The sequence below is a fragment of the Terrapene carolina genome, unplaced genomic scaffold, assembly GCF_002925995.2.
Source record: "Terrapene carolina triunguis isolate 2854851 unplaced genomic scaffold, T_m_triunguis-2.0 Scaffold194, whole genome shotgun sequence".
Taxonomy (NCBI): Eukaryota; Metazoa; Chordata; order Testudines; family Emydidae; genus Terrapene; species Terrapene triunguis.
The window spans coordinates 9,265,991-9,293,060 of record NW_020664545.1 but is presented as its reverse complement, the minus strand read 5'-3'; the positions used below and the strand labels follow the sequence as shown (position 1 = coordinate 9,293,060).

Here is a 27,070-nt window from a genome sequence, read left to right as displayed (position 1 = left end):
CTAAGATCCAACATAGTATTAGTTTAATGCTTGATAGGTAAGGCATTTTTGGAGGGGGATGGTGTGATCACAGCTTACTCTGGCAGGGTAAAAGATCTAATAAGTCTTTTCCATTGAATTGTTTTGTTTCTAAAATGTCTCTTTTATAAGGACAGCTTGGTATAAAAGTTCACCTTTTGTTTAACACTTACATGAAGTAATATAGTCTTCACCATAGTCTGTGCAAATTTGGATTATAGTGCTGTACCGAGTTTCAGGTTTTTACGTAGCTTCTGTGTTTCTGTCCCTACATTTTAGGATGCAAACAAGGACAGTAGTAAAGCATCCAAACCACACAAAGTAACCAAGGAGCATAGAGAGAGGCCAAGGAAAGACTCTGAGAGCAAAAACTCCTCCAAAGACCTCGAACGAGAACAAAGCAAGCCTTTGAAAGATTCCTCCAGAAAACCAGCTGAGAACAAACTGCCTAAGGATGAGAAAGCACCTCCTAAAGCTGCTTTCAAGGAACCAAAACTGGCCCTGAAGGAGACCAAACTGGAGAACACTTCTCCAAAAGGTGGACCACAGCCGGAGCCAAAATCTTCCAGCAAGAGGCCCTCCAATGTGGAGTCACCAAAGCCTAGCGCCAAAAAGCAAAAAAAGAGCAGCTCCAAAGGGGTGAAGAACATCCCAGGAACTTCTCCCCGAACCGCGTCTTCCTCATATCCAGAGAAGAAACAAACCAAGGAGAAGATGAATGCCAAAGTGGAGAAAGTAAAATCTGAAAGTGAAGCCAAGGAGATCAAAAAACCCGTGGAGATGGAGGAGTCAAATTCAGAGGATGAAACTTCTTTTAAATCAGAGGTGAGAGAGGGTTTTTCTCCTACCTGGCCTGGTGGGCATGTTGCTTGGGTTTCTTCATGAAAAAATGCAAACTAGATATAGTCTTTGATCTAGTCTTATTTCAAAGAGGACTAGATGAAAGTGCGATAATGAACTATTAATGCGTGATAGTGGGGCCTCAGATGGAAGGGGTGAGCTGGGCCGGGGGCTAGCCTCCCCGAGCCCATGGTTTACCCACCGCCCATGTGTCTAAGTTATGGTCTGTCATTCAGATTTAGTTTCTTTGCAGTGACATTTATGGTACATGGTGCAGACCTGAATATTCCTTCAACTTCTTTGGTGATAACATCATGATTTTGTGCCCTGGTCCCAGTTAAAGAACTGAGTAAATAATTTTTCTTTTGGAAAAGCATCATAAATGTAAAAATAGAATGTAGTGACTTGTCTGAGGCTGATGGCAAGAACAGAGAATATAGTACCATTAGGCAGACCTCAGAAACACTACCTGATGCTTGCTAGCCTAGCCAGAGGACCAAACTTACTAAGCGAAGGGTTCTTCTACAGATAGGCACCTGCAGTGGCTCCAGGATCATCACAAGGCCTTGTAATAATGGGGGAGGGGGGCATGGAGGAACATGGGGGGGAGGAGCGCGGCAGGGCCTTGTCCAGCCCCCATGGTGGGCGTGGAGGGGGACCTCCCAGCCCCGCTCTCCCCCAGCTCCACTCTGGCCCTGCCGCTGGCCCCCATTCTCAGCTGCCGGCCCACAGCCCCCACTCCGGGCTGCGGCTCCACTCCCTGGCCGTGGCCCCCTGCCCGGCCGCAACTCCGCTACCAGCCAGGGCGGGTGCAGACACACTCCATTACTGGTAAGGGGGGGAGCACAAGAAGAAAAGTTTGGGTACAGCTGCTCTACTCCCTCTTTTCCTACTGCCTCTCTCTATGAGCTAGGGTGCGATTCCCTGCTCATGTAGACATACTGGTGCTAGGTCTCATCTGAGCTAGTGTGCTAAAAATAGCTGGGGAAGCATGGGCAGCAGCGGCACAGGGCTAGCAGTACCGAATACAAACCAGTCTGAATCCCAAGGGTACGTACTCGGCACAGCTTAGCTCATGCTGCTGCTGCCTGTGCCAACTCATCTACGTTACTATTTTTAGCACGCTAGCTCAGATGAGAGGTAGAATGAGTATATCTGTGTGAACTGGGAACCACACCCCTAGCTCATAGTGTAGATGTAGCCTTAGTAAACTGAGAGTTCCATTCATTCATTCTCTCTCCCCTATCTTTGATGGCTGCTGGGAGAGGCGAAAAGCCACTTTCTCCCTCAAGGATGGTTGTTTACCTGTTCTGCATTGAATCACAGGAGCTCTCCTTTTTTGCCCTTGGAGTGCTCAAGTGGAGTGCTCCATTGGTGTACTCTGTGATTTGCTTTTCTGCCTGTGTATTTCGGGCAGAGAGCCGTAGAGGACTGGACTATGGACAGGACGTCACGTACCCTCTTGCCAATTTGGCTGGCTGTGGCAGAGGGCATTTTTTCCAAGCCGTGCCCTTTGCATATCTTTTCCTCAATATTTTGATTCAGCATTAAACTCAGGAAGGGCCTTGGATGCCTTGGTGAGAAGTGCATGGTATTTGGAAAATTGAAACAAGTGTACAAAGAGAGCAGCATTCTGATTGTCCACTCAGTTTCCTGGTAGAATGTCCATGCACCCTGCTGCTCAGGATGAAGCTGGTCTCAAAAGAACTCCCCCCTGCCTGTTTAGAATGGAGTATAAAATGGTTTAGCTTCCCTCACTGTGGCAAGACAGTGGTCTTACCCACAGCAGTACATAATACAATGCTTAGATCTAAATAAGAGTTATGATTTTAAACTCCATTGTTTTTATAACAACCTCAATGAGAGGTGATACTTAAAAATAAACAGCTGGAGAGGCTTGTTGCTAAATTAGCATTGGTGTTGACACTGGTCTGTAAAATAATCTGAGCCCAAATTTTGGTCAGCTTCTGGACATTTGCCAGAAGACTAAGGGCTACAGTCCATATGTACAAAATTGAGACAGGTGTAGCTATTGTTATTTTAAATATGTGGGTGCAGTTATGGAAACGTGTTCTTTGAGCAGTGGACATTGGCAAAAGTAATTCAGCCAGTCACAATTGACTTTATTCATTTGTAACTGTGATCACATTAGTTAAAATGCTCTAATTTTGTTCTCATTCTTTTATCATGGCTATGTCAGTCGTAATGTACAATATCCATCTGAGGAGGATCTAGATAGAGGGGGACTTCAGGAGTGAAATGTTGACTTACCTGCCAAATAGAGCTTTTTTTTTTTTTTTTTTTAACAAAAATAAGAAAAAAAAAAGCATTGTTACCCATCATCACTTCTTTGTGCTTCACAAGCTCAGAAGCTTGTCTCTCTCACCAACAGAAGTTGGTCCAATACAAGATATTAACCTCACTCTCCTTGTCTCTCTGGTATCCTGGGATCAACACTGCATGCTTCACATATAGACATAAGAAATAGGATGTGGTTGTAAGATCATGTGTGATATGATCACCTGATGTTCATGACTAATCCCTGCCATCCCAGGGAAAGGCAGAAAAGACTCCAGCTAATTTGTCCTGGAGGAAGTTCTTTCCAGGCTACTCCCCGTTCCCCCCACCCTCCCAATCAACTCAGGACCCATGCCCGAAAAGGCTCACTGGTCCTGAAAGCAGTCCTGGCAGGTACTGTGCTGATGGGCCTTTAGCATGATTTTTATCAACCAAACCGCTGGAATTACCTTTTTTAATAGTCTAAAACCTTAATCTCTGAGATTCACGGCATTCAGAAGCTACAACACATTGGTTTCTGACTTCAGCAGTTCTTGAAACAGTGGCCACCAAAAGTGAGGGTTGTGGCAAGAGAAAGCAAGACCGTAATCATGATAACCTGACTAAGCCTAATACTTGCCAGCTCTGGCTGGTCATGACTCCCAACTAGAATACTGTTTTCCCAATGGAATGTGGCATTGTTTCTAGCCCAAATTGGAGTAGCTGTCCTCAAATTCTCACTAGCCACGTGGAAGAACAGTACTTTCTTGGCACCGATCTAAGACTGAACCCCTTGCCAAAGTAACTTTCAATTCCTGGCAAATGAGTATGAATATCGGAGATACAACGTGGGTGAGGTAATATCTTTTATTGGACCGACTTCTGTTGGTGAAAGAGACAAGCTTTTGAGCTGCATGAATGTTGTTATAGCCATTGAAAAATCCTTTGGGTGTAATTTTCTCATTTCTTGTGTTGATGTAACTTGTAGAAATATTAATGTGCATGGTGTGTATGAAGGGGAGGGCTTCCCCTTCCCTAGTGCCCTCAGAACGGATCTGTGCAGAGATCATCTCTCCTCCAGGGCACTGGGTCCAATCTAGGCAACTCCTTCCCTCAGCCATGTGGGCTCAGGGAAAGGAGACACGCCCAGGGTAGAGTCAGTCATCGAACCAAGCCATCAGAAGCAGGAACAGCGGCAGGTATCTATGGTCTCTGGGACATCATCTGACCATGCCGTCTACTGTTTTCATTCTGGACACACTATCTTCTCTGCTGCTTAGCTCTGTGCTCCATTCCGCTTCCCCCCCTTCTCTGAGTCACTTTGCTGAACCCTCTGTGCTTTCCTCATTACTGCTCTCTGCTTAGTATCCCTTTCCCTTTGGCTATTAATCACTTGCCTTTCCTCCTAATGCCACCACTGCCCCTTACTACAGGATATATGAGCAAATCGAGTAAAATAAACCAAGCGCCCCATGGAAATTACAAACAAGAAAAACAAATCATGGCACTAATGACATTTTCCCACCATAACGTCTTTTATTCTGGTTGGATGTTTTGTCCCTTTCTTCTATCCCTTGTCTGTTTAGATATTAAGCTCTTGGGGGCAGGGATTGCTTCTTACCGTGTGTTTGCATGTGGCGCTGTGTGCCTGGCACACATTGGTGCACCAGTCCTGTTTGGAACCTCGAGCTACTATTGCAGTAAGGTTTTTTGTTGCACTTCCATAATGAAGGAGCCCCAGTTGTGACTCTCTAATTAAGGTTGTAAGATGGTTTCCATTATCAGTCTCATATTTATTACCATAAACTGTCTGACTTTTTCTGATGAGTTGGAGGAGATATTTAATATATAGGAGTTTGGGAAAGCAATGTGTTTCTCAGGTTTCAAAATGTGTTCCAAAGTTAGTTTGTAAAATAGCATCCTAAACATCTTAGTCCAGAAGTTTCGGGTTAGTTTTATTCAGTCAACTTGAATGCAGCTAAATGCATCATATTATATTTACAAAGGCTAGGGGCAAAGTTGAGTTTCTCATTACACAAAATTGAAGCTGAGAGCTCAGTCAGTCCCTGATCATTTATAAACGCTGGTGGCTAAGCAAAAATATAAAAAATAAAATGGTAAGCTTGAAGTCAATGGCTCTTGTTCAATGAACCTATAAATTCACTGCACATCTTTTAGAACTTGTAAACTCTGAAAGTCAAATTGCTGGTGGTCTTTGTTCTGTTTTGGGCTAAAGAAATTCCAAGCTCCATTAATGGAATTTGTACATTCTGTGAGTCAAGAAGTCCCTGTTCAAGAAATCTACAAGCTTAATTGAAACAGGTGTAGCTTGCAGATTCAGAAAACCTGTTCAGGTGTCAGTGTGCATGTAGAGCTACCTATGCAGTGTATATATAGGTTATGTACAATATGCATGTGTATAGCAGGGAATGACTATTCCATCAATGATTTTTGGAAATATAAACAATCAACATTTTAGATTGGCTACAGTGAATTGCAGGAAAATTATTCAGTCTTATTCATAATGCAAACTCTGAACTGTTTAAATTTTAAAGCTGCTAAAACATGTACTAATGAACTGATATCTATTTTAAGAGCATGTGTAAAAGTGAAGGAGAGATCACTCCCACAATCTGGAATGACATGAAGTGGAAATCTCAAAATAGACAAGAGTTGGGTCAGATTGTTCTAAAAGTAAAGATTCCTCTCCTTCCAGACTTAATATGACATTCTTCTGTATGGGTGAGGTGTTCCAGTGACTCTGTAGACCAGTGGCTCCCAAAATATGGGGCATGTGAAGGGTACTTGGATAAGCCTCTCATTTGTTCTTGAGTCTGAGCTTTTATATAAGGAAAAAAAATTTAAAGCGGTTATGGTTGAGCAGAAAATCTTCAAAACCTGATGACAAGTGTAACATACAGTGGTGTCTGCCTGAATTTGCAAAGAGCCTGAAACAACAGTTTTGAGGTGTGAATTTCCCTATTTAAACTGGTGGATACTAAATCAGATTACAATAATATTTCAGATGTTGACACTAACTATTTCACTGCTCCTCAAGGTATGTAAGAGAGAAAAAGAAGTATATTATTAAGGTCTATGCCAGCATTTTCTGAAGTTGTGGGAGAGCAGGGCATGAAGGACTAGCTGGGAGGCAGGGGAATAGAAGATGTAGAAGACGTGTAGGTCTTTTAACAATATGTAGCAGAATTGCAGGGGACGATGTGTGAGATTGGCTTCTTTTTTCCTTAGTGAAAGTTCAGCTTTCACAAGTTTAGGAAACTTCAAAACCATGACCTTTCTATGAATTGGGGATGCTTTATTCCAGATACACAAACATAGATAGATAGTTAGAAACACACACAATTCCACCCTGGATGGGGTGGGGAAAGACTGCTTTAGGTGGTAAGGGAGTAGATCTCCGATGCAGCAGGTGACAGATGCTGAGGAATATTGCAGGAGGAAATTAGTCTAATCAGTTCTACAAAGACAAATATTTCACTCAGCTGTTAACTTCAGCCCAACTTTAGATTGTCCATGCTTACAATAATATGACCGGTAGAACCTCATCCAGTAGTCATAAACGCACTCCAAAAACAATCTACTTGTCTGAGAAGAGGCCATGTAATTGGAAAATAGCTTTGCCATAGTCCCCCTTTAGTCAACAGTTTGGTATTTTTGTGTGCCCAAAACTATTGACTGGATAGGTATTGGCTGAAACTAGCTTATATGATCCCGTGTCATAAAACAGAGACCCCTTAACCTAGGGTCATTTGAAACTGTAAATGCAAGGCAAAAAGACCTTGTCATTCAGGACAAGAGCTTCCCACTGAGTGAAGCATTTTAAGCATATTTCTTTGATATTCTGCAAGGAGTAGAGTAAACTGTAGCAAAGTGGTGTGCAGAGTGTGGCTGCCTGCCTTAGTAAAGTGGGATGGACCAGGGAGACCATGTAACACCTGTGCTGTGCACTCTTCACTGGGTGTCAGTTGCCTGGGTACATTCAAGATGTTGGTTTTACCATCTATACATTTCTAAATAACTTGTAGCCCATGTACCTCAAACAGGTTTTCCCTGTGACTCAGCACAGCTAGGGTTGCTGGAAAGTCCGGTCGAAAGGGTCCTGTACAGTGTCTGGTCAGATGTACTGACCGGACACAAAAGTCAGGTTGCCTGGGTTGGGGAGGGGTGCTGGGTCATCAACCACATTAGCCCCTACTCAGCCGGGGCTGCCTCCTACCAGCATCTCATGGGAAGGCAGGCTCTGCATCAGGGGCTGAAGCTCCTGACCCAGCCCCGGAGCAGAGGAAACCCAGCCTGGGGGAGGGGAGGGGAGGGATGTGGGGAGGCTCGAGTGAAGGGGGAGAAGGAAGAGGAGTGAGGGGGTGGGGCCTCAAGGGAAGAGGAGGAGCGGAGGAGATTCCAGTGCTCCTGCTATAGTGTCCGGTTTTCAGAAATTAGAAAGTTGGCAACCCTAAGCACACCTCTTTGTTCACCTGGAATGCTTCAGTTAACAGTCCCAGGGAGGCCCAAGGAAGCAGGGGGCAGTGGGAGTAGTGTGGTTTTTTTGTTGTTGTCTCCTTATTCTTGGGGAAATGTTGTTTGTAATCTAAGCTGTGCAAAGTGTGCCCAACTACTGGAGTGCTGGATGCCTCCCAAGTGTTTGAAATAAATGGATGCTAATGAATGACCCCTCCCCTAAGTAGTTAGTTGTTTATGGGGCCGAGAAGGTGCAGTGCAGGGGAAGAACACCTGTTAATTGGTCAGATACCAGAGTTATCAGGGTGGCTCCCAGTTCAAAAGCAGCACCTTGGGGAAAGTAGCAGCACTTCCTGTTCCCAGCAATCCTGAAGGAGCTCTGCTGTAGTTCTTTGGTATCTGCTTCTGCTTAACAGGTTTAACCCTCATGGGCAAATAAGTGTCTCGTGAACTTTCTAACCCTTGCTGCTATATGCCAATGTATCAAATATACCCAGTGTTAAAATGTTTACTTTGCTATGGAATAAGTTGTAACTGTAGAAAGATCTTATTTAACACTTGTATTTCCCTGGTTTTGGTATGAGATACTTGCATCTCTGGCGCGCTAGATAATAAACCTACAACATAAAAATATAGAGAGACAATGCCGTCATTGCCTTCTTTTGCTAATGTTAAAAGCTGACATGCATGTTGCCGAGTCCACAGCACGCTCCTATATAGTATTAATGTTTCCTGGTATATAAAATATATTAACCAATAGACAAGCAGGACTTTCAGACTCGGTATTCCATTGCATGAAATAATAACCATTGGCTTTCTAGGAGTATGCACAAATTAAAATGCTGTTACCTGGGAGAACTACCAAGAAATAGCACTGCATTCTGGTACATAGAGGAACTTTAAGTAAATCTAGACCCCAAAGGACTATCTCTTACAATAATCCTTACAACAAATAATTTTAATTATCTTTTTACTTTCTGCTGTTTTGGACTAGAATACTTGATTTAGGCTTGACTGCCACCTTGTGGTCTCTGGTACTAAAGAATGGGAGAGCTCTGCAAATATCTGCTGCTACATGAAACACTGAATTTCCATATGTTACTAATAGGACCATTTAAAACTCCTATTTACTTGTCACAATTTTATACTGTTTGCTTCTTGTATTTCTGCTTGGAGGAGTGTCAGTGAAGTTGATTTCGCCTGTTTGGTCAGTTTCATTTTCAGGTTCTCCATGTTGGAGTGGCAAACAATTCAAGGGAATATTTAATTGTTTTCCTTGGCATTTTGTAAAGATGAAAACATTTTTATTGATCTTGGCTTTTGTTACAATTTCTGTAAAAATCTAAACGGGAGCCAAATCACAGTTGTCTTGTAAAGCAGTCACTGCTAGGAATGCTTAGTTTAAAGATGTACTGTCAGTTTAAAATATATAGTTCTAAATAGAAATATTCTTAGTTTAAAGAGCAATTTAGGGTATGAGGATTAAAGTAATTTTAAACATTTAATTTATTTTTCATGGTTTATGCTAGTTGTTTACTTTTTGCACTTCATCTTTCACAGTGAAAATAGACTTTGTATCCAATTTCACTTCCAGGTTGTCACATACCATTTCATGCCTTTTGAGATGGTTTGAGACTCATTAGTGAGGGTGGTGTGCATTGGAAGCTTGTGCTGTCGCTGTTTCAGCTGTCCTGGGGCTACATAATCCCAAAAACTATCAGCCCAGAATAGGGTGACCAGAGAGCAAGTGTGAAAAATCGGGATTCTCCCTTTTTTTAAGGGGTGTGGGGTATATAGTTGGCTATATAAAACAAAACCCCTAATATTGGGACATCTGGTCACCCTAGCTAGTCCAGAACCTTTCACTAATATTAATTAATTGAAATTACATCTTTTATGTTTTTTAAAAAATTAGTGAGCAGTGCTGTAGATAAAATGATGTAGAATGGAATGATGTGATGTTCTTGATCACTGCTAGACCATGTTGCATTCTTTTCTGTGGATTGAAAGGTTAAGATTTTTTTCTTTTTTTTTCTTTTCTTTTTTTTCTTTTTACCTTCTATGGGGGGTGAAGTCTGTCCACTCCAGTCCTTCCAACTCCAGTTCCAGCTCAGACTCCAGTTCTGACTCGGATTTTGAACCATCTCAGAAACACAGTCAAGGTGTGTTGCAAGAAGTGATATTCTTCAAAAACCTCGCTTGATTTGTATAAAGTGTTTTTTACCATATGTTACTGTCCAGAAATTCCCAAGGGGGATATAATCGAGGCTAAGGGGGGATATGATGGAGGTTTATAAAATCATGAATGATGTGGAGTAAGTGAATAGGGAAGTGTTATTTACCCCTTCACATAACACACGAACCAGAGGTCACCCAATGAAATTAATAGGCGGCAGGTTTAAAACAGAAGGAAATACTTCTTCACACAATGTCCAGTCAACCTGTGGAACTTGTTGCCAGGGATGTTGTGAAGGCCAGAAGTATAACTGAATTCAAAAAAGAATTAGATTAAATAAGTTGGATAAGTCCGTGGAGGATAAATCCATCAATGGCTATTAGCCAAGATGGTCAGGGATGAAGCCCCATGCTCTGGGTATCCTTAAGCCTTTGATTGCCAGATGCTGGGACTGGATGATGGGATGGATCACTTGATGGTTGCCCTGTTCTGTCATTCCCTCTGAAGCATCTGGCATTGGCCACTGCTGGAAGACAGGATACAGGGCTAGATGGACCATTGGTTTGACCCAGCATGGACATTCTTATGTTATCCTTTTTACACCACCATTCAACGGGCAGAAGTTAAACCTGCTTCCTAAAGACTATCTAAGGCCAAGGATGTAGTTTGGTTTTGCTGAATGGAATCGATACATGTTGAATTTATTATGTGATTTTATGCAAGGGAAAAAGTAGTACACCTCTACCTCGATATAACGCTGTCCCCGGGAGTCAAAAAATCTTACCGCGTTATAGGTGAAACCGCATTATATCGAACTTGCTTTGATCCACCGGCGTGCACAGCCCTGTCCCCCCGGAGCGCTGCTTTATCGCGTTATATCTGAATTCATGTTATATCGGGTCACGTTATATCGGGGTAGAGGTGTACCTTATGTATTTGCCATAAGCAAATATTTGTTGCTTCGGTAGTTAATCTCTGGGCACTGAATATCTCTGGAACTGGCTTTTTCCTGCACAATGTGTTGGCTTCTGCTTTTATTTAATCTTTTAAGATTTTTGTGATCTGTTCAGTTTAAGAGGTTTTAGTTTGTAAATTTGTTCAGTGCTGACTAAAATCTCATGGCATCACCAGGCATTTGACTTTATCCCACAAACTCAATTTGTCCCAATTAATAGAAATTAGAGATGGAAAAGACCTATTAATTATATCAAGTTCATCCCCTTGCCAATGCAGGCGTGTTCCTTTATTACATTTCCAGTGCTTTGTTCTGTCCAGCTTTAATTACTCGGAGATGGAGCATCCACCAGTACTTTCAGCAGTCATAACAAGCACTGTGGTGCTGCAGATGCCACTTCTTGGGTGACGCTTAAAACTTGCCTGGCACACACACTGTGAAAAGTGTCTGTTTTTATTTTAACACGAGCAGGGGGAGTAGGAAAAACCCTTTAACTTTTAAAAACCTTTTTATACTTTAATGTCCTTTTTTTCCAGTAAACTATGTTAGAAAACTGAATTTCAAACACTTCTTCAGTCTTGAGAAATACAAGCTGACATATGCTTGGATAGAACTTAAACATGTGTGACATCTGTCTAATAAATCGTGACTCTTCTGGGTACCTTAGGGATAAACTAAGCCAAGTTTAGTTTGTAGCAGTCAAATAGGATTCTGTAGCAATCGTACTGAAGACATTTTGCATCTGCGTTAAACTGCTTTTCTCCCTTTTCCTCCCTTACCTCTAATCTTAGGCCCACTGCGGTCCATGGTAGAGGATCTACAGTCGGAGGAATCGGACGATGATGACACCTCTTCTGAGGAAGAGGCAGCAGTCAAAGCTAACCCAGTCAGCCGGGATTCCAGGTGATAAGGGGATGAAAGATGCCTAGCCACCTCTTCATTTTGCTTATGTTTATATGTCTATGTAACGTCTATGACCATAATTTTGTAAGAGAAAGGAAACGAGGGCACTGCCATGAGTGCTGGGGTTTTTTGTTTTTTTGTTTTGAAAGGAACAAATTCACGGAGGTTTAAAGGAGAGGGCCTTGAGGAGTATTATGTGGCTGCTAGATTCAAGATCAACGAAATGACTAAGGGGAATTGATATGGTAGAAAGCCCCTTAGACTTGAAAAGGAAGACGTCATTGGAGTCTTGTGGGAGCCGTTTCACTGGAATACGGAGGACAGAAGTTGAGCTGGAAGAATTAGAGGAGAGAGATGAAGGGGAGGAGGTCAAGGTGCTTGGAAATAAAGACATGAGCGACAAGACAATGAGAAATAGAGGTTGACTGAAGACTTCTGCAGAATCTAGGCTTTTTTAATGAAAGCTGCTAGTCCTCATAGTTGGGAAACCTTTAAACCTTCCACCAGGGCAGTGTTGTCCTACTGAGGCTGCAGGCAGCCTGTGTTGTTCTTATTTGCTTTGCATTGCAGTAGCACGTAGGAGCTCCAGTCATGGACAATGGCCCTGCAGCGCTAGGCACTGTACAAACAACAAAATAAACTCCCCTCTCTCACCTTTCCCTTTAATCTCACTGGAGTGTTGATACTAAGGCCTAATATTTGTGGTGGTGTTGTAGCCGTGTTGGTCCCAGGATATTAGAGAGACAAGATGAGTGAGGTAATATCTTTTATTGGACCAACTTCTGTGGGTGAAAGAGACAAGATTTCGAGCCACACAGAGCTCTTCTTCAGGTTCCAAAGCCTAATGATATTTTAAATGTCAGCACTGACTATTTAATTGCTGATGGTTTTAGTGGAGGGGATGCCGTAGAGGTAGCATGAAGCCTGTGGGCATAGGAGGGTGGCATTGGGAACTTGGAGATGCTGCAGAGAAGAAAATGCAGAAGGGATGGGGTGGGGGGAAACAGAGAAAAGAAGAGATGGAGTAGAAATGGTAAGGATCCCAAAGGGAAGCGTAGCTTTCCATGGAGTGATTCTGGAAATGACTAAGGTAATGAACAGATTATTATTAGTAGTAGCAGTAGTAAATATTTATTTTTATGGTAACACACAATCAGGATTGGGGTCCCATTGGGCTGGATGTTGTAGAAACACAGAAAAGAGACCGTCTGTGGCCTGTGTGGGACTTACACCCTAAATATACCAGATGATAAACTATCATTAACGAAGGGGGAGCGTAAAGGCTTTAGAAGCACAAGCCCAGTTGACTTCCAGTGGGATTTGTGCTCCTAACTTCCTTAGGTGGCTTTGAAAATCTTCTCCTAACCTTTATTATTTAACAGCATATTCTAGCCTGTGACCATGGCGGGGGCCCTGCTGTGGACTGGAAGCAGTAATTCATCCTACACTCAAACCATGACTCAGGAACCGTAATTGAATATGAAATTCATCTCTTTCCACTGAATGAGTTTGATCTGGAGAGACTAGAGAAATGGCGAGGCTGGCTGGCTGTGTAATCTTCTCCTTACCTCAGGTTACCGATACACAGCCCAGAAGTGACTCTAATTTCTGCTGCTGATGCTCGCTGATTAGACTGTGCTCCTGCAGGACTTGGCCAAAAGCAGTTTCCTGCTTTAGTCAATGGAAATAGTTGGGTTTTGTCTGTCTCCCCTCAGGATATGCTCAGTGGTGAGCTGGAGCCGGTTCCCACCGGTTCACGGGAACCGGTTGTTAAATTTAGAAGCCCTTTTAAAACTGGTTGTCCCGGTTCTAAAAGGGGTTTTAAATTTAACAAAAGCTCCAGCAGCTCCCTGCCCTGCCCTGCCCCCGGCCCCAGCTCACCTGGCTCCGGCTCCGTCTCTGCCTCCTCCTGTGAAGTCTCCCCCTCCCGGCTTCCCGCGAATCAGCTGTTAGCGGAGGGCTGAGAAGGAAGCAGCAGCTTCCTGCAGGTGAACTGGGGCGGGGGGCGCGAGGAGGGCTCCAGGTGCCGCGTGGCTCCGGGCGGCCCCGGCCCTGCCTCCACCTGCGGCCGGGCGGCGCAACTCGGCCGGCCCCCGACTCCGGGCCAGCCAGCGGCTCCGGCCCCCGCCTTCGGGCCGGCCAGCGGCTCTGGGCTGGCCCACGGCTCCAGCCCCCGACTTTGGCCCGGCCCGGCCAGCGGCTCTGGCCCGGCCCCCGACTCCAGGCTGGCCAGTACCTCCGGCCCCTGACTCCGGGCCGGCCCCCGCCTTCGGGCCGACCAGTGGCTCTGGGCTGGCCCGCGGCTCCGGCCCCCAACTTTGGCCCGGCGCCCGCGGCTCCCGGCACCGACTCCGGGCAGTGCGGCCCCCATCTCCAGGCAGCGCGGTAAGGGGGGCAGGGAGCAGGGAGGGGGTGTTGGATAGAGGGCGGGGGGGTGGATTAGGGTCGGGACTCGGGGCGGTCAGAGGGCAGGGAACGGGAATTGAATGGGGGCAAGGGTCCTGGGGGGGCAGTCAGGAAGGAGCGGGGTTGGATGGGGCGGCAGGGGGTAGTCAGGGGCAGGGGTTCCAGGGGTGGTCAGGGGACAGGGAGAAGGGGTGGTTGGATGGGGCAGGGGTCCCGGGGGGCCATCAGCAATGAGAGGAGTGGTTGGATGGGGCAGCAGGGGGCAGTTAGGGGACAGGGAAGGGGGGTGGATGGGGCAGGGGTCCCAGGGGTGGGGTGTCAAGGAACGTGGGGGGTTGGATGGGGCAGGAGTCCTGGGGGGTGGGGGGGCACAACCCCCTCGTGGGGTGAGGAGGAAGGAACCGGTTGTTAATATTTTGGCAGCTCATCACTGCATATGCTGCTGTAGCCAAGATCTGGAATGTCATGTTGGACACATGAAATCAAGCATTTAGCCCAGTGGTTCTCAAACTTTTTTACTGGTGACCCCTTTCACATAGCAAGCCTCTGAGTGCAACCCCCCCCCCCTTATAAATTAAACACTTTTTAATATATTTAACACCATTATAAATGCTGGAGGCAAAGTGGGGTTTGGGGTGGAGTCTGACAGCTCGTGACCCCCCCATGTAATAACCTCGCGACCCCCTGAAGGGTCCCGACCCCCAGTTTGAGAACCCTTGATTTAGCCCAAGCAGCAGCTGTAGGTTTTGAATGGGGCCCTCTATCCACCACAGAAATATACTACTTTGATTAGCTTCTGTCTATATCATAGTGACCAAAAAGGAGTGTGAAGCTTTTTAAGGGTCTGTCATTTATGGTCAACCTGTATTTAAAAACAGTTGAAATTGTGGAGCTTTTGCATGTTTATACACTGAGGATGAGCCTTCAGTGGAAATTTCATGATTTTCCTCCTTATTCATTGTAAATGTTTAGTGCTACTTGTGTACAGTACCAACAGCATTGCAAAACCTTGAGCTTCTATATGGGAACAAGTGCAGTAGCATGTCATCATTTGAAATATATTATTCATTCTGAATTATATCGAAATGTGCTGGATTGGAACTGCATGTTGACCAAAACAGAACTGCAACCTAAACTACAAAAAGATTATTTTTGATCCGTGTATTTCTCTTATAGCTAAATAGCAGTTTCCTAGTAACTGGTGATGTTAATTCTATGCTACTTGCTTCTCAGATTGAGTCTTAGCGACAGTGACAGTGACAACAGCGCGGACTCCTGCCTGCCAAGTCGAGAACCCCCTCCCAGTCAGAAACTACCCCCAACTAATAATAAGGTACTTGCAACGTGGGTATCGACACAATGCTCCTTTATTGGCTTTGGCTTGGATCTGCATCTCCTAAACAGGCAAAACTGAACACCTTGGAAGCTTTGCCTGTGGAAGGAACTGCAGGATTAGGCCCTTGAAGGGCTCATGTTAATTGAGGGGAGGACACTATCAACTTGACATCTAGTCAATTTCAGAGTTCAGCATTCCAGGTGCTACACCTGCTTGTGAGACTCCCTGCACATTTCCCTGGTTTGACATTCACATTTTCCGACTTCTTAATTTTGTGTTCTCCCCAAGACAAACTGACTACATACAGAGTAAGCAAACTGGAAAATAGGAATAACTTTTACTCTAGTATCTTTCCATTACAGTAATCTGAAGTCAATTGTAACAGTCGTTGATAAAGTATTTTGAGTCAGAAGTGATTTGTTGTACAGTGTCTCTTTAACACAGTGAAATATGGGTCCTTGGAACTCAGTGATGCCAAGAGAACTCTGTGGTGATGAGAGTAAATTGGGTACAACCGTTCATGTGAGTTGCCAGCCAGAGATGTCAGAATTTTGGGTTGCAGCAATGAGAAGACTGTAGCATATTGCATGCAGTTCTTGGCATCTTGCCAGCTAAAGGGCAACAAAGTGGATGGAATTCAGAAAAGAACAGATTAATTTTTAATATTGTAAGCAAATCTCTCCGTCCCCTCAGTAAATAATTGTTTAATGTTCCCCTCAGGAAACAAAGGGTAGGAATAAATGGTCAGTTTTCAGAATGGAGAGAGGTAAATAGTGGTGTCCTCCAGGGGTCTGTACTGGGCCCAGTCTTATTTAACATATTCCTAAATGGTCTGGAAAAAGGGGTAAACAGTGAGGTGCCAAAATTTGCAGATGATACATAACTACTCAAGATAGTTAAGTCCCAGGCAGACTGCGAAGAGCTACAAAAGGATCTCTCAAAACTGGGTGACTGGGCAACAAAATGGCAGATGAAATTCCATGTTGATAAATGCAAAGTAATGCACATTGGAAAACATAATCCCAACTATACATATAAAATGATGGGGTCTAAATTAGCTGTTACCACTCAAGAAAGAGATCTTGGAGTCATTGTGGATAGTTCTCTGAAAACGTGCACTCAATCTACTTCACTGCCCAGGTCGCCCCATCTCAAAAAAGATGTATTGGAATTGGAAAAGGTTCAGAAAAGGGCAACAAAAATGATAGGAGTATAGAACAGCTTCCATATGAGGAGAGAGTAATAAGACTGGGACTTTTCAGCTTGGAAGAGATGACGAAGGAGGGATATGATAGAGGTCTATCAAATCATGACTAGTGTAGAGAAAGTAAATAAGGAAGTGTTGTTTACTTCTCATAGCACAAGTAGTAAGAATCACTAAATGAAATTAATAGGCAGCAGGTTTAAAACAACCAAAAGGAAGTACACCTCTACCCCGATATAACGCGACCCGATATAACACGAATTTGGATATAACGCGGTAAAGCAGTGCTCCTGGGGGGGCGGGGCTGCACACTCCGCTGGATCAAAGCAAGTTCGATATAATGCAGTTTCACCTATAACACGGTAAGACTTTTTGGCTCCCGAGGACAGCATTATATCGGGGTAGAGGTGTATTTCTTCACACAATGTACGGTCAACCTGTGGAACTCTTTGCCAGAGGATGTTGTGAAGGCCAAGACTATAACAGGGTTAAAAAAAGAACTAGATAAGTTCATAGAGGACAGGTCCATCAATGGTGATTAGCCAGGATGGGCAGGGATGGTGTCCCTAGCCTCTGTTTGCCGGAGCTGGGATTGGGCGACGGGATGGATCACTTGGTGATTACCTGTTCTGTTCATTCCTTCTTGGGCGCCTGGCATTGGCCACTGTTGGAAGACGGATACTGGGCTAGATGGTCCTTTGGTCTGACCCAGTCTGGCCGTTCCTATATTCTTAAACACAGCTTAGATGATGACTGAAGAGTGCTTACAATTAGCTGCAGGGCAAAAACACCAAGATGGAAAATAATTTTTTGGGAGGTCCATTAGAAATAATGTTGTTAAACTAATAAGTGGGAAGTGCATTCTAAACATCAGTTTTCTAAGTGAGATCTTTTGAATTGTGGATTGTCAAGGGATGGAAGCCCAATCGCAAGCCAGTGAAAAATGGGCAAAATGCTAGACATACCCTGTAGGAAACAATTCAGTACTACTCCCAGGGAATGGCCTAATGACCTACTAGGCATGACTGCCATGGTTTCCTGACAGGCTTCTCCGTAGCTGATTAGCAGTGTGAATCCGTTTGCCTCTGCTTGCAGTTGTCTGGGGTGCCATTCGTAAAGGACTTTTTAACTGTAAGCTTAACTTCTTTTCGTATTATACAGTTCACTTCTTTATCCAGCACAGTGAAAAAAATGAGCTGTCGTTCTAAGTTGCAGAGCTACTGAGGTTGTGATCATTCCCTTTGCCCATGTCGATCAAGGCAGCAAGTGTTTCAAGTCTTTTATCAATATTTAGTGATGGAGAAACGTTTCCCCTCTCTGCCCTCAATCCCTGCATCATGTTCTGTCCTTGGTGCTGTGGACTCCACAGCTCATCTACTTCACTGCCCAGGTCAGCCAAGGATTTCCTTCCATTGAATGCTATGCAGCCAACCATTACAGTTCTGCCCTGCCTGAATTATTTTTGGTCACAACCCACTATTTGTTTTCCCTTCAGGCCTCTGGAAGAAAGAGTCCAGAATCTTGCAACAAGCCAGAAAAGATCCTGAAGAAGGGAACATATGACAAGGTACTTTTGCTTAGGGTAGGCATAGCATAGTATTGTGGGATTCAGGAGGAGTACTTGCCCCCCACGTTGAAACAATTTGGGCCCATTAAAGGCTTGCCCCCTGAAATACTGATGCTGGAAGTACTGGCTCAAAATGAGGTGATAGAAATGTTCTGAGTGTTTAAGAAATGAACCCCACATCCTTTCCATGTGTTACCTCTTACAATAGTTCTCTCTTACTTTGGTCTTTGTCATTCCCTTTGAGGAGCATTGTGGCCACAGTGACAAAGCAGTTTATAGCTGTTTGATCTTTGCCAGAATGTTAGAATGGCAGTTTGAGCAAGCAGAGCATGAAACAATAATCAGAGCCTTGCACTCCTGAAAACTTTATTTATCTCAGTGGGTGCCCCTTCTTTCTCCCCTCTAGGACAACTTAATCAAGTTTTTTGAACCCCACACACTATTTAGCTTACTGAGATGCTAAACAGTCAACAGTGATTGCCTGATTTCTTCACTGTTCTGAAAGGTCTCAGTGGGAGAACTCTTCCTATGTAGAAATCCTTCAAATGGCCATTTAATACCTTCATTTCTGAGCCACACATCGTATTACTAAAAATCACAATATGAGGATTACCTATTGGACTGCAAGCCGGTTTCTTTTCTGCTTTAATATTATTCAGCTAGAAGAAAGGCAGTGTTTAAATATTAAAGACAATGTGTGCTTGTGATCTTGCTAGCAGAAGGGTCAGAATAAACACTTTCAGTGGTCAGCGTAGAGTGTTCTGGGTGAGACGCTTGTCCCCAGGTGAAACTTCAGGGTGCTGTGCTAAGGTGTATCTCATGACTGATTTCTTTGCCTTGGTAGGATTGCTTAAATGAGCTCAGTTTTGCTGGTACATGCATGAATAACTCTGGGACAGCTTTACAGGTAAAAAATCTGTCCTCTGACTGAAAGCACTAGAACAGTGGTTCTCAACCTATTTACCATTATGGGCCGCATATGCAGCTCTCTATATGTTATGTGGGCCACATCCACACAATATACGTACTACCTGTGCATCTTACCTTCTCTCTCCTCCCTCCCGCCCCCCTCGGTTGAGTATTTGTCATATGACAGCAATACGATTCAAATTGATATAGTACCGTTCATTTCAATACTGGCAAATGTCTACCAAGAACATTTTAAATTAGCAAAATAAGACAAAACATTAACTGTTAAAATTAATTAATTTACTGTAAGGGTGGCCTGGCGTGGTATATTGCCACCTCACTTCCACACTGCTGCTGATAGCGTGACTGCGGAGCCTGCCTGCAAAGATGGGGAGCCCCTGGCTGGTGCGGTGTGCCCCCCCAGCCAGGGACTGTCCCCATGCACCAGCCCCCTCACCCAGGGGCTGCCCCCAACCCCTTCCCAGACTGCCCCCCAGCCAGGGAATGCCCCCACTCATCACCCAACCAGCCTGGGACTGCCCTCCCTCCCCCCACTGGGCTGGCATACATGCCCTGCAGAGACAGTGCCCTGTCCAAGGCAGAATGGCCCCCCCAGGGACTGTCCCCTTCTGCATCCAATCCACCACCCAGGTACTGCCCCCCAGCAAACTGCACCCAACTGCCCCCCTGCCAAGGACTGCCCCCCAGCAATCAATCTCCCCATCCAGGGACTATGCCCCAGTATCTAGCCCCCTGTCCAGGGACTGCCCCCAGCCACCAGTTCCCCAACCTAGAGTCTGTACCCCATATACTGGCTGTACCCTCGCCCTGTGGCCCTAGTCCCCTGTCCCCTGTCCCCTCGCCCTGCAGCCCCAGCCCCCTACACGCGCCGCCCCGCGCCCGCTGGTTTACTATCTTGGCAGCACATAGCTCAGCTTGCTCCGCCCGCCTGCCTCTGCAGTCCTAATGCTGGGGAGCCTGCTCCCGCAAGGGTCATTGGACCCGCGATCCTGCGGAACGGAGGTGGGCCACTGAGCACCCCGGCCTCCTGCCGATGCTGCTGGGCCTGATCCTGCACCGCCCCATTTTTTGCACGCACACACCCCCTGCTGGCTCTGCAGGTGCCCCTCCCCCCATCCTAGTTATGGCCCTAAGGATATCACATGGGCCGCAGCTGTGCGCTGATTGGGCTGCAGGTTGAGAACCACTGCACTAGAGTGTGCTAACAGAGATTTGCCCTCTTGGCTGGCTTCCCTGAAAGTCTGGTCTGAGTCTTAAAAAATTGAAGTGGGTGAGGGTGTAAATGTCCCCGTTTCCCAGATGTGGTATCAGTGAAACTTCCTGGGGAACAATGATTTTAAAAAAGTTTCTTCCTCAGTTTTGGTTGGAAGCTTAATATGAACACAAACTAGTGTCAGTGTATTGCTAGAATCCCATCATAGGTGGCGCACCTACTTGGTATTGTATTTTGGGGGCACAGGTGAGCATTTAGCACCGACTGCTCATAGGGCACTAACATGGAAGTTCACCAAGAGACATTCAGCCTGATGCTGGGGTGCTCTAAGTTCAGAGGTTCAGATCACTTCTCACAAGTCATTTGTTTGGAGGGAGACACTTTGTGGTGCACTATGAAACATACCTGACGGGACCCAACGCAGCTGGATTTCAGTCAGTTTAATTTCCAAGCAGATGATAGTTGATGAATTAGACTACAGAGAAGGGACTGGAAGGTTTTGGGGAGAAATGGGAACAAAACAGTGACAGCAGGCCCTCAAGCAGCTGCCCAAAATCTTCATTGGGGAAGTAACTGCTTTGCTTCCCCGGCAGTACTAGAAACATGCCAGATGCGTTGTTTTATTCCTTTTTACCTCTCTCTTTCACAGGCCTACACGGATGAATTGGTGGAGCTTCACAGACGGCTAATGGCGCTGCGGGAACGCAATGTACTACAGCAGGTAGAGAGTCTGTCGATTTTGTGTTAAATTACAGCCTAGATCCTTGTAGCATAGGTAATTGTCTCACATCACTGGTCTGCCAGGCCCTTTGTGTTCTAAGTGGCACCTGTAATTTTCCGTTGCAATGGGTGGTTCACCACAAGTGAGTTGTCCCTCTTTATTAAAGCAAAAAAAAGGGTAGAAAGAAGCCAGATACACATCGAGTGCTTGTATTAAAAAAGGGTTGAAATATAGGCGTAGGAAGGGTCCTGTGTACTATCTTGTGAACCCAACTTGGGCTCCTTGGAGCATCCAGAAAATTAAAATGCCTCCGAGAGATTTAAAAGGAAATGGCCTGTCAGTGCCTTTTTTCAGCTTGAGCCAGCAAGACTGCAGGAGAAATGATGTTGCCTTTTTTTGTGGCTGGGCATCCATCCCTGCCAGGAGATAAGTTCTCTTGTGAGTGTGAGGGCAAGGGAGGGGGTTTGATTGGGCCAAACCGACCCTCCCTTCCAGTGCACTAGGTGTGGCTGAATCTGAGCTCCTTGTTCCTTTCTCTTCAGATTGTCAATCTCATTGAGGAAACTGGGCATTTTAACGTTACCAACACAACCTTTGACTTTGACCTTTTCTCCTTGGATGAAACGACCGTCCGTAAGCTGCAGAGTTATTTGGAAGCCGTGGCAACATGACGCTTAGCCTCGGAAGCGGGCTGCTTTTGAAACCAGAAATCCCATCTCTTGGTACCAGGAAATAAACCCGTGGAACTAGGCCTTTTTACTCTCTCAATTCACCCGAAGCACTGCCTTAGAGAACAGCCATGCTCTGTGAATGCACAGCCTGCTGCACTTTTTTCAACAAGCACCCATATTGCTGAGTCTGTCCTCCCTCGCTTCGTAAATACACTTGGGCACAGGTACTGAGTAGAGCAAAAGATGTGCTGCTCCCAACTACACAAGAGCGTGACCTTTTTTGGTTTTACTTCAAGAAATTGTGTCTTTAAGAATACATTTTCAGGTGTCTCTGAGAGCTGAAGAAATTTGGACAATGCTTTCTTCGCTAAATCCAGGGACCAACTTGCCCGCAGAGAGACTCAACTGAATTAGATTTCTCCCAGCTCGGGGAAGAATTGTTCGTGCTGTGTAAGCAAGATTGGCTTTTACAAAGCTAGCCATGTGACTTGCAACAGAGAATGCTTCCCAATGGGTCCTGTTGGTCTGTTGCAGAGGAAGTGGATAGTTGTCGCTTTTGATCATTTGCAAGTTCTAGAGCGGTTTGGTACAACGTACTGTCTGTAATCTGGTCCCTGATCCCTGGAAGGCATCGTTTCATATGCAGAGTGCAGGGCCTTATTCTGTGTTTCAGCTTCTCAGAGAGACAGAGTTTGTGCTCTTTGAAGAGGCCTCCGGAATCTGCTGTCTCCCATGGGGTTTTGAGACTTCTTGTTGATCCAAGCCCCTAAACAAAGTCTCACTCCTTTCAGTCTGCTTTAACTGTAATAGGACTACAAAACTGTAAGCTGTATATTTTATATATATATATATATATATTATATATATGTATGTACTGTATGTATAAGAAGGGCCTAGTTGGGTCTTAAGATTTTAAAGGTGTGTTTTTTCTGTTATGTTTTTTTTTAACGATAATGGCAGGGGAGGGGGGGTGGTTAATAAGATTTGACTTGTTTGTTTGTTAAAATGCCTCTTGTGAACAATTTTTAGTGTATGAAAGCTGAACAGCGATCTTCAAAGCATTTTGTGCTCTGGAAGGGACTTACCTGTCTCACTTTCATTCTTCAGTGTTTGAATAACTTTGCCAAAATATGTCATTGGTTCTTGTTCTATGTTCTCAAGGATGAATTTTTCCTATAGTGGCCCCTATAGTAGTGGCTATACTCTGGGAAAACCTAAACAAGGGAGTATTTTATCTTGGGACACCTTTAGAAAACTAAAAGATCTTGGACCAAGTGAAGTCAGGTTTTTCTCTCACCTGTTCAAAAGATTGCAGGAAATGGCAAACACTAATCCTAGTTAAACTAGCATTGACTTCCAAATGGAGGTGGGGGAAATACCTGTCATGTCTTCAGAAATCTAGTCAACTCTTATTTCCTAAAGTCAGTATTTTTAAAGAAATAATTTTCACTTTTCCAATCAAGTTTTAAGCTTTTGCCAGATGTAAATGGGCTGCTGGCAGAGAGCTTTGGGGAAAGCAACAGTTCAGAATAACTCTACACAAACAAACAAACAAACCTCTTTAAAAGATCCACGTGGGAGCTGGGTGAGGTATAAAGGATAATTCGAAGGCTTCCCCCATGTGCTGTCCCACTTTTCAATATGAAATGGTCGTCCCTTGTTTTGGATGTTCCCTTTCTTTATCATGGAAATGTTGCAACTAATAGATTTAAGTGGCAATATAATGATAAGCTTTTTTGAGTTGGGTCATGTTGACCCGATTCCTGTTAATTTTGTCTATCTGTACCATCTGTCACATGTCTTTATAGAAACGTCAAGCTCATGCTAGGTCTAGCCCCTGTCACGCTGACGGTGATCTTATCTGTTTTGTTTGTTTTTTCTGATGGACATTGCCAAGCCTGGATAGAAACCGTGTACAAGAATGTGCTGTGGCAAGGTTAAGAGGATTACCAGGAAAGGATGAGACTACAGGACTCTCTCAAGCTCTGCAACTCGATATGGCTAAGTGAAGGAAGTCGCACCAGAGACTTAGCTTTTTAATGTTCTGCAGATCCCTTGTGCTGTTCAGGGCTTAGTGAGTACATTTAAACTACAAGAGTAGTCAGTGCTTGTTGAGACTATTTTTGATGGAGGGAGTGAATTCTGTAATGTTGCATTATGTCCAAGCCCACTCCCAAAACTTTTTGGGTGTATGGAGAATGGCTCCAGGTATTCAAAGTCCCAAAATAACCTCGCTCCAGAGACTCTAGCCAAGGGATGTGTGATGAGTGAGGCCTTCCCCTCTATAAAACAGTAACAGCAACAGTGTTAACTGAGCTGTTTGTGTGGAAAGTCCCTAAGACTTTCACCTCCTCTCTTCTCCCTAGATCAACTTCCTTCCCTGCTCCCAAATCCCATTTCTAAATCAACTTCACCCCTAGCACCCATACTTACTGTATTGGTCTTGGGACTAAGTAGCTTCCAGATCTATAGCACAAAGGACTAGAGAGAGGCACGCAAACACTTCCCATCGTATTAAAAACAGAACCTTCATCGTGATGCTCCCCAGCTGGGCCAAGGAGCAAGAGTCTTGAGGTTGTCCCTGAACATAGCTGCGCCATGTGGTAGTGCCTAGGGCTCTACCTGTGGCCACTGCGCCGTCTTGTCCCGGATTTTTACTTTACTTGTGAAATTTAACAAGTATTTACTATTTCATGGGAATCTTTTTTTTATAAAAGGTATTTTACATATGAATTTTTTAGACTGTTTATAATAATCTGGGAAACCTGAAATGGAAATGTTCCCCCAACGATAGTCTTCTCCTTTGTGTGCACCTGCTGGTTTGTTACTAACAGTACTTTGTTTCTCACAAGTACTTTGCCGGTATTTTACCAAATCATTAGTTTTTTTGGGGTGGTGGTGGTGGTAGGATTGGGGACCACATGAGGAATGACTCTGCAAACAAGGAAAAATTGTTTAAATCGTGGACCTCCCAACCTTTGTGTCCCCTTTTAGTTACATATAAGAAAAGTTCCACTTGTAGATTCTCTAGTAGGCTGACTGGTATTCTGAACATGCCATGTACAAGTATTTGTGGATAAAGTGTTTGTTCTTGTGTCACTCTTGAGAGCATGGATGGATAATTGTAAAATAGAAAGGAGATTTTGATACTGCTACTGATAGTACCACTACAAATCTGTATGACGATGCATAGTAACTTGCATTGTTTAAAAAAATGCAATTGTCTGACTGTTTTAGCCATAATGATTTTTCCAAGGAAAATGGACAAAACTCTAGTTTACTCTAAATGTCCTTCAGCTTGGTATTAAGGGTGGGTACAAGTAATGATTAACCTGAAGGCTTTCAGAGTAATGTGGATGTGAGATCAGGGCACAGCTTTTCCTTTGCCCTTGGTCTTTGTATAAAAGGGCAAAATAGGGGTCAAGAACACTGTCCAGTTGTCTTGGTCTGATCTGTATTAAGCCTTGAGGCTTTCATTATTGGCATTTACTGTAGAAATGGACAAAAGGTTGTGACCAGATCACAGAATGCCAGTTAGGAAGAACATTGGACACAATAGTAGTGTAAAACGGGCTTTGATGTAGTCAGCCTGAATATATGGAAGTGCAATGATTTAGCCACAAGTTCTTATACTGCTCTCCATGGTGGGAGCATCAGAACTAGTAAGGAGCTATAATGCAACAATCTAGGACCAGTTCTTGTCAGAGATCTTTAACTTATTTTGATGGTAAAACATTTAAACTTCCCCTTATGGAGCTTGCCCCATCATAGTCTCTGCATGCAGAGACCTGTGTCGTCATTGGTTCAGTAAATTTCAAATGCAATGTTGTCCAATGGCCACTAATGGCTTTACATGCACTATAGCACAGTTGATACACTCAAAAGAAGCTTCCTTTATCATTTCAGGTGCCTGGCACTTGCTAGTTGACATTCTGAAGTGTCAAAACTAGACACAACCATTGTGCACCTTGTAATGGTTATTACTTTTAAAGATAAATTGAAATCAGATGGGTATTGCTTTCATGAGGCATGAAATAGCCATCAAGAACTAAAGAGATGAGTTTGCACTCCAAAAAGTGTGTAAGTACTTCAGCTTCTAGATTTTTAATTGTATTCTCCCTGAAACCCAAGGTATTAAATACCTGGTCATTTGAGGATATGAAAGGTTGTGCTGGGAAATGAGTTCTTCACTCAACTATAAGAAATTCATCTGGCCCCCATGATTAAAAGAGAGAAGAAGAATGTTTGTAATAAGTTACAGGATTGTTTCTGTCCTGAATTTTAAACTTTTTGTTAAATTTGTGGAATTATGGAGGAGTTTTCTAGAAAAACGTGAAATAAAGTAAGATGGAAAAGTAAAAATTAAGGGGTATTTTGTTTCTCTTAATTTCATTCCTCCAACTTGGAAAGGAGATGCTCTGCTAGAGAATGACCTCTACATTGTAAATCTCTGCTTTGGAAAATATTTTCCCCTAGAGAAATAATATGGAAACAGTGGCCTTAGCTTAAACTTGAAATAATCAACTTTAATGTGACTCCCACAACTCTGCTCTTACAGCAGTATCAATAATACTTGGAACAAATATTAACTATTCTAGAGCCTTGTCCATCTGCTCCATTAAACACAGAACAGTAACTACTTGACAAATGGAAAAGGGCATAAGTGCTAAATGTGATCACACTTCTGAGTTGCACTGATCACCACTCACATGAAACTGATCTTCACCAGTGTGGTGTGTGTGCAGGGCATTCTGATCTGACCTGTATTGGCCATAAGGAGCAACTTGCTGTATAGCAATAACTGTCAGTGAGCATTCTACTGTCCAGACAGCGTCTGCTTTTTAAAAATGCTTTCTGCTTATTTTGATGAGAAATGCAGGTCTTATCTGCTCTGGAAGAGGCTATGGGATACAGGAACTTGTGATTATGATACTAGGTACCAAGGAAGGGAAATCTGAGTGAGAGGGAAGAGAGTTTAAAAGAATTCAAGTTTTAACATTCAAAAATTTCACCCATGTGAAAGAAAAGCTATCTAGGAACCAACGGATTCCCCCCATCACTGCAATAAGACTACCTCAGACTTAGGAATTTACGCTCACATGACCCCTAAAGAGGGAAGAATTATCCCAGTTTTACAGTTGGGAAACTGACTTGTCCAAGGTCAGAGTCTGTCAAAGCTTGTAATCAAACCAGGCCGCCCGAGTTCCCAAGTCGGCATCTTAACCTCAGGACTATATTTGTGCCATTTTGTTAGAGGCTCAAGCTTCCCTACCCCTTCTCACACCTCCCAGTGTCTTTCAGCAAAACCAGTGAAGTCCAAAGTTAATATTTAAGGTACCAAAACAAGCAGGAAAACTCCCCCAGCCTTTGGCTGCCT

General features: G+C 44.2%; 1 protein-coding gene across 4 annotated transcripts in view; it reads left to right on the top strand.

Moving 5' to 3' along the window:
* Positions 1 to 26,035, top strand: part of MLLT1 (MLLT1 super elongation complex subunit) — a 62,235-nt gene extending 36,200 nt beyond the window's left edge. Inside the window, exons 6-13 of one of the 4 annotated variants that reach the window (XM_024205324.2) lie at positions 298 to 843; positions 9,686 to 9,773; positions 11,534 to 11,645; positions 15,285 to 15,384; positions 18,087 to 18,158; positions 19,003 to 19,065; positions 20,951 to 21,022; positions 21,565 to 26,035. In XM_024205324.2, the coding sequence (XP_024061092.1) occupies positions 298 to 843; positions 9,686 to 9,773; positions 11,534 to 11,645; positions 15,285 to 15,384; positions 18,087 to 18,158; positions 19,003 to 19,065; positions 20,951 to 21,022; positions 21,565 to 21,693 (1,182 nt within the window). In that variant the 3' untranslated portion in view covers positions 21,694 to 26,035. Of the gene's footprint in view, positions 1 to 297; positions 844 to 9,676; positions 9,774 to 11,533; positions 11,646 to 15,284; positions 15,385 to 18,086; positions 18,159 to 19,002; positions 19,066 to 20,950; positions 21,023 to 21,564 lie in introns of all 4 variants that reach the window. The other 3 variants (XM_024205323.2, XM_024205326.2, XM_024205325.2) reach the window with 3 other exon arrangements.
* Positions 26,036 to 27,070: the final 1,035 nt, after the last annotated feature.